Source organism: Mus caroli, chromosome 9 (genome assembly GCF_900094665.2).
Source record: "Mus caroli chromosome 9, CAROLI_EIJ_v1.1, whole genome shotgun sequence".
NCBI lineage: Eukaryota > Metazoa > Chordata > Mammalia > Rodentia > Muridae > Mus > Mus caroli.
In genome coordinates this window covers 67,975,539-67,982,865 of record NC_034578.1, presented here as the reverse complement: position 1 = coordinate 67,982,865, position 7,327 = coordinate 67,975,539, and the positions used below count along the sequence as shown (strand labels likewise).

General features: G+C 45.5%; 1 protein-coding gene across 5 annotated transcripts in view; it reads left to right on the top strand.

Moving 5' to 3' along the window:
- Lipc (lipase C, hepatic type) overlaps nucleotides 1–6,546 on the top strand; it is a 128,219-nt gene extending 121,673 nt beyond the window's left edge. For 4 of the 5 annotated variants that reach the window (XM_029481398.1, XM_021173401.2, XM_029481399.1 and 1 more), the window contains 3 exons: nucleotides 826–943; nucleotides 2,346–2,564; nucleotides 6,266–6,508. In XM_029481398.1, the coding sequence (XP_029337258.1) occupies nucleotides 826–943; nucleotides 2,346–2,564; nucleotides 6,266–6,407 (479 nt within the window). In that variant the 3' untranslated portion in view covers nucleotides 6,408–6,508. Of the gene's footprint in view, nucleotides 1–825; nucleotides 944–2,345; nucleotides 2,565–6,265 lie in introns of all 5 variants that reach the window. The other variant, XM_021173402.1, reaches the window with a different exon arrangement.
- The last annotated feature ends 781 nt before the right edge of the window (nucleotides 6,547–7,327 follow it).

Here is a 7,327-nt window from a genome sequence, read left to right as displayed (position 1 = left end):
TGTGTGTGTGTGTGTGTGTGTGTGTGTGTGTGCTTGTGCTGTGAGGTCCAAAGACCTAGAATGTCAGCCCTCAGGGACAGTATTTATTTCGTTTGACTTTGTGGTGTTGGGGAATAAAACCAAGGCGTCCCACACCTTGGGTGTCTCACAGGGCCATCCGCAGCCACCGCCATTTACTATTACACATACGCTATGAGTCCCGTGTCGTACTCAGGCTACACAGAGACAGAGAAGGAGGAAAACTAATCACATGCAGTCCCACTTCTCAGGTGAAAAAAAAAATGGTTAACGTTTTGGTGCCTAACCATTTAAACTTTTTCCTTTGCATTTTTAAATTAAAAAAAAAAAACAGTGCAGGAGTTTAAATTGTAATTCCTACATAAATAGTTGATCAGGGGAATGTATGACCCCAGTGCTAGGGAAACTGAGGCAGGAAGATCATGAGTCCAAGTCCAGCAAGGATTACACACAATCCTGCTTCATTTAAAACACACACTTACTTGGTTGGTAGAGAGCTTGCCTCGCAGGTACAAAGGCCTGAGGTTTGATCCCTAGCGCTGAATACGCCAGGTGTGGTGGAGCATGCCTGGGACCCCAGCACTCATGGCGGCAAAGCAGAGGATCAAAAGTTCAAGGTCATCTTCAGCTACCTAGGTAGTTCAAGGCCAGCCTGGGCTACATAAGACCCTGCCTCAAAAGAAGAAGAAAGTGTGTGTGTGTGTGTGTGTGTGTGTGTGTGTGTGTGTGTGTGTGTGTGTGAAAAGGGTCCTACTTAATTTTTTTCTCCTCCCCATCTTGGCCCCATCTTCCCTCCTCCACCTCTAGTTTATCATTACCAGTTCAAGATCCAGTTCATCAATCAAATCGAAAAGCCGGTAGAGCCTACTTTTACCATGTCGCTGCTGGGAACAAAAGAAGAAATAAAGAGAATTCCCATCACCCTGTAAGTCCCAGTGTGGCCCATCTGTGGTGATGGCATACTTGTTTCTCTTACAGACTCCACTTTTCCTTGGGCACTTTCCACCATGGCTACCCCAAACATGCTGGGCAATGGGATCCCTACCCACTCCTGTCTCACATTGCATCTCAGGCTCACCCAGCTCAGGGAAGGACTCTGGGCACCCATCCATGAACATGGTGGGGCTATCGCCCTGTGAACAAAGAGAACTCAGAGGGGCTCTCCTCAAGTGTGCAAAGCAGACAAGACCCTTCTCCCGAGGGTTGGGAGAAGGTGTGAGGGAGAGGCAGAGGTCCTCACAAAGGCTCCTGAACACCTTCTCAGTGAGTTCAGGAAAACATGCCCAGGAACAAAACTGTAAGTATGTCCCTCATCGCAAGTGAGCAAACTCAGTCAGCCAGGAGAGCCAGCCCCATCTGACCACCGCTCCGTGACATACCTGTTCACACAAGTGGCCCCACAATACCTCACTCAGAGACCACCCACTTCCCCAGGTTACCATTCAGAAAATGACCACAACTTTTTCTAGCTTCTCAACCCTCCCCAAAGACCCCCTCAGGACGTGGCATGAGCTGAGCATTCCTTGTAGGGACAGCTCTTAGCTTCCTAAAGATTGTCCCCAGCGTAATACTTACCATTGCTGTGCTCTGCTGCGAGGGTATGCTGAGGGATTCACCCTTAGGGTGGATGCTCACAGCCTAGCAGCTGTGCGGACACCCACACCATCTTTATCACACTTGGCAGGAGCCAAGACGAGCCATATCATGGAACTCTCCATTCAACTTGCCTCACCTAGAGGAAGTGTTACCTCTGTATTGTCAATAATTTCCCCTGAGGGATCATTCTGGATTAGAGACAGGGCACTGCCAAGCTGGCCTCTCTCTCTTTCAGCGAAGGGAAGCTGTATGGTCTTGGAGACCCATAAACAGAACAGTCACAATGCCTCACAGTAGCGTGTCAGTCTTGCTGTGAGTCAATGAATCCTTTTCTGTATTTTTTTTTCTGTCCTGTTAATGGATGGTTCTGTTTATACAAAGAGGGCCCCTTTTTAGGAAAAAAGTGTGGTATGGGTTGTCTGTGTGAATTAGCCACAGAGACTATTCAGATCCATCACTCAACCCTACCATGCTAAAAGATGTCAACTCCATTCATAACAGCAATGGATCTCAGATCCTTTCTGATATGATAATATAGAAAATAGTATGGCTATCTGATTTTATTATTGGGGAAACCTGCCATACCTATTGCCCATATTGTTTATTGAACATTGGTTTTGGAAATGCAACAAAAATACCCACCAAAGTCACTTAGGTTCCCTGAGTGTGCCTCAGTGGCACTTGGGTGCTACAGCTAAACTCAGCTAACTGGTTCCCTTTGTATTTTCAAGGGGTGAAGGAATTACCAGCAATAAAACCTATTCCTTCCTTATCACACTGGACAAAGACATCGGCGAGTTGATCGTGCTCAAGTTCAAGTGGGAAAACAGTGCAATGTGGTCCAATGTGTGGAACACAGTGCAGACCATCATGTTATGGGGCATAGAACCTCACCACTCGGGCCTCATTCTGAAGACCATCTGGGTCAAAGCTGGAGAGACGCAGCAAAGGTGACAGTAACGGCTCCTTGCTTTGTGCCCATGGGTTCCAAGTGGTTTCTCACCTCAGCCTCCCCTCAGTCACAGGGAGTGGGTATCAGGCATCTTGGTGATAGGTGCAGGGAAGACATGGGGCCCTCCCTTGTTCACTCAACCCAAGGTGGAAGGCAAAGATGAAGGCTAAGGTCTTCTGACTGCATGGCCAGCTTCTTCTCAGCTGTGGCTATCACCAGCTACTTCCTCTGGAGTCTGAGGCTTCCCAAAGCCCAGGGTGCAGACAGAGCACTGGGGGAGGACTGCTGAGAGCTACATCCAGCTTGGTCGTTGAGCCAGAGAAGGGCCTGAGAGGCTGCAATCCCCAGATCCCTTCTCCCTACCCCCTCTCTTTCCCCTCCCCTCTTCCCCCCTCTGACTCTGTGTGTGCATCTCTTTTTCTGTATGTGTATTTTGTTTCTCTCTATTTCTTTGTTTCGCTTTGTCTCTGTCACTCTATGTGTCTCTCTGTCTCTCTCTGTCTCTTTTTCTCTATGTGTATTATGTCTGTTTCTCTTTTTCTGTTTCTCTATCTCTGTTTCTTCGTTTCTTGTTGTCTCTGTCATTCTGTGTGTCTCAGTGTCTGTATGTGACTCTCTCTCTCTGTGTGTGTGTGTGTGTGTGTGTTTGTGTGTGTGTCTTTCTTGTCATCCCCCCACCCCACCCCGCCTTAGGTGCCGAAGAGTCACGGGAAGCTTATTAAATATGCAGAGTTCTTGGACTCACGTGCAGAGCATCTATCCGATCCAGTATCTTGAAAGAGACCTAGGAGAACTCTGAGGAAGCTTGATAAGAACAATGTGACTCTTTGTGCCATCTCTTCTGGCTCCAAAGTGCCTGGGGGATGAAGGGGTTGGGATGGGAGTAGGAGAGAAGAAAGGGAAGTGTGGTACAGTGGTGCTTACAGACTTAGCAGAGCAGAGAGATGTTCAACATACTCTGCCATGGCAACCATGCTTCTCTATAGCTTTGTATTCTCCATGGCAGGGCACTTCTGTGCTTCTAAACGACTTTTCCTAGATCTGCCCTCTGTGTTCAGGAAATTCCAGTTCCCCTTTTTGCCTTAGCAGAGATAGCAAATAGTAGGCCGCTCACCTCCAAACAGCATGCCTCCCTCGGCCTCAGTTTCCACCACCCGAAGCCTGCCCATGGCAGACTTAATGCCTTGGTCCTTCCGCAGCTGCACTCTGAGATTTTTATCTCCCTGGAATGCAAAACCATGGCAGTTGCTGAACTCATACTCTGCAGCTGTCAAACGACCTCCTCATGATCACGCGGAGAAAATTAAACTGCTTCCCCTCCTCACACCCTTGGCTATTCTTGTGAGACTTTGAGGGCACTTTGGGTCCACAGTCCTCCTGAGCAGTGCTCCTCTCCACAGCCTCCTAGCTAAAGATAGTTGCCCACATAGGTGGCTGTTCATTGTGGCAGTCTGTCTGCCTTTCTCTGTGCACTGCTGTCTACACTGTTGCACACTGTATGGTTCTGAAGAAGAAAGGCGAAGAGGAAAAAGGCTTAAAGTATAGAGGACATGGGACAGAGTGAACTTAACATTAATCTCACATGACCTAACAGGGATATCCTGGATGCACGAGTCAGGATTCTAGGGCTCGCAGATGTTCTACAGTTAGTGTCTAAACCTAACTCTGCCTTGCATGGGTCAGATTCATTGCCCCCTTTCTCGCTGTTATACTGTTTTAAATAGTGCCTTTCTCTATTGGTCTTGGCTCCATTAATCTGATTTTCTCTAGCCCACTTTAGCAGAATTGCCTCACTGGGTATTAGTAATAAAGGTACATCAGTTGCTTCCTCTGGGTTGCTTAAAAGGGGTGGAGAAAGCTTGAAAGATAGTCTAGTCAATGACATGCTTGCCTTACAAGCATAAGGACCCATCCAAGCAAAGTTAGGTGTAGTGGTATGAACTTGTAATCTTGGTGCTAGGGAGGTGGAGACAGACTGCCTGGGACTCCTTGGTCAGCTAGCCTAGCCTATTTGATGCGTTCCAAACCAATGAGGGACTCTGTCTGAAAAGAACAAGGTGGACAGTGCCTGAAGAATGATGCCTAAGGTTAATCTTCTGGCCTCCATACGTGCACACACTCCTATGTGCACTCATATGAAAACACAACACACACATAAAGGAATAACAGAGGGTAGGGACCCAGGAGTTACAGCCTCTGTAGTTTTCCAAGTTGTAAATATGCCTATCTGTCTACATAGCACCACAGGCCACCATGGGGGGGGGGTGGGGGTGGATGGCTGGGACACCCCCAAATGCTTGAGTTGTAGCTTTCACCACAGACTCCAGGACACCATTAGGAAAGCAGGATAAATTAATTTTGCTAATGGTGTGCTCCATCCACAAGCTTCTCCAATCTAAATGAGCCTACCAACTTGTCAGAATGCAAGCCTGCCTTAGTAGACCAAGGTGGGACCACAGATTCCTCATTTCTAACAAGTTCTCAGCTGCTACTGATGCAGTCTGTGGTCTCTGAATGCCAAGATCCCAGTGGTTCACAGCCCAGGAACACTAAAGACAAGTGCCTCAGGTTATAGAAACCTGGACTGGGCTGCAGCAGGCTTTGAGGGATTTCCAGGAGACAGCCAGTGAACTAAATACCATGGCTAGCAGAGTCAGTCAGAATGCTGTGTTGGCCAGTCCTACTTCATAGCACACCATCTGTATAGCCTCAGATAATAACTCTACCTCTTTAAGACTGGGGTCTGTAGTAACAAATAGAAATCATACAACCTGTCTCATGTGACCAATGTTTAGCACCTTTGGGAATCCAAAGTCCAAAGTCAAGACACAAACACAAAACCTTATACTCTCAACCACTCTTCTAAATGCAAGGGATAAAAGAAAAAAGTAGATTAAGTAACTCACCCTGTGCTAATAAGTAGATGGACAGATATCTAGTTGAATGATAAATATACAGATAGACAGAGAGGTAGATGAATAGACAGACAAAAGGATGGATGACTAGGGTGAGCAGAAGGCTAGGTGGGTAGATGAACAGTTATATAGATGAGTAGAGAGAAGGATAGATAGATAGATAGATAGATAGATAGATAGATAGATAGATAGATAGATAGATAGATAGATGCATACATACATACATACATACATACATACATACATACATACATAAATACATACATAGGACAATTAGATTTGAAGTTAGTATAAAATATCAATTAGGCCAAAATAATGGTCAAAGCAGCCAGGTGTTTGCTTTCCTAAACAAACACCCTAAGGGGGCAGTGTCAGCACCAATAGGCAGGAAGGCAGGGCTGCAGACTGAATTAGCAAGGCTGAACTCTGGGGAGCTAAGCCTGCTCAGGAGGTTGCGGAGCCTTGGATGTCTGTCCTGGAACAGGGGAAATGTAATGAGAAACAACCCTCACTGTCAAGTCTGAAGAGCTGTAACTAGAAAACACAAGGGAAGCCGGCTCGCAGGCCCTCCGGGTTTCAGTGCTGAGTCCTCTGAGGATGGCTTTCACTGACTCACGTTTTGTTTTTCCTCTTAAGTTATAAAACTATACTCAAACCTAAGAATCTAATGTTAAAAAAATCCTATTGCATGCAATATACCACTGGTCTAGGCTCTGATAAAAGATGAGACACGTAAGCAAGCCCCACCTGAAACATCACACCGTGTTCTTTTGTTTCTCTTCAGAATGACATTTTGCCCCGAAAATCTGGATGACGTCCAGCTTCACCCGACCCAGGAGAAAGTCTTTGTGAACTGTGACGTGAAGTCGAAAAGACTGACTGAATCGAAAGAGCAGATGAGTCAAGAGACCCATGCAAAAAAATAAAGAAGTCTATTCTTTATCTGTAATGGTTGCCTTATTTGGAAGCCAAAATTACACAAAGGATCAATCATGCATCCGTTTAAATAAAGTTTGTATGTAAAGGAGGGCGTGCTTTGCTGTTATAAACTAAGCTTTCAAACTATATTGTGTGAGATGACTCAGCAGGTAAAAATGCTTTCAGCTTCTTCTATCCCTGGGACCAACATGGCAGAAAGAACAGACCTCATGTACCAAGTGGACACACACACAGAGTAAAAACCGTCTTGAAACTGAGCTTAAACACAATGTTATAGGACTATCTTCAGGTATTAGTACACTAAAAATTTCACAATTTTATCTCTGATTAGATGCATTCAAATGTAAGAGCCATTTTAGACTTGTTATTTTAATTGACAGTGTCTTTTACAGTTAAGTCAATTTCCCCATAATTCCTTGCTAATTTTTTCTGACCAATTTTTGAACCACAAAGGAATCATGTTTCTTTAGTACATGATTGACATTCAATAAAACAAAATCCCAATTAACCCCTGCTGACAGGTAGCAGCGCATTAGCCAAGACATACAGCTCCCTAAAAGAGACAAAAAATGTGCATCACAGAAAGGAGTTACATCCCACACATCCCACACATGCCACATCTATCTCACTGAAACAGACACAGAAGAACTCTACTGCCCCACTAGCAATAGCAGTGACAGCTGGACAGTGGGTATTTTAATTTTTAAATAACTAACTAGTGAATGTAATTCTTTTCTTTCACTAATGCAACAGAAGTGGATGGAAAACTTGAACTACCACAAAGAGTTTGCCATGGACTGAACGCATATGTTAAAATTTAAGGCAGTAATGTGGTGGTAGAGGTGAAGTTGTTAGTTTACGGAGTCCCTGGCTGTCCCCCCTCCTCCACCCCCAACCTCCTGTGCTT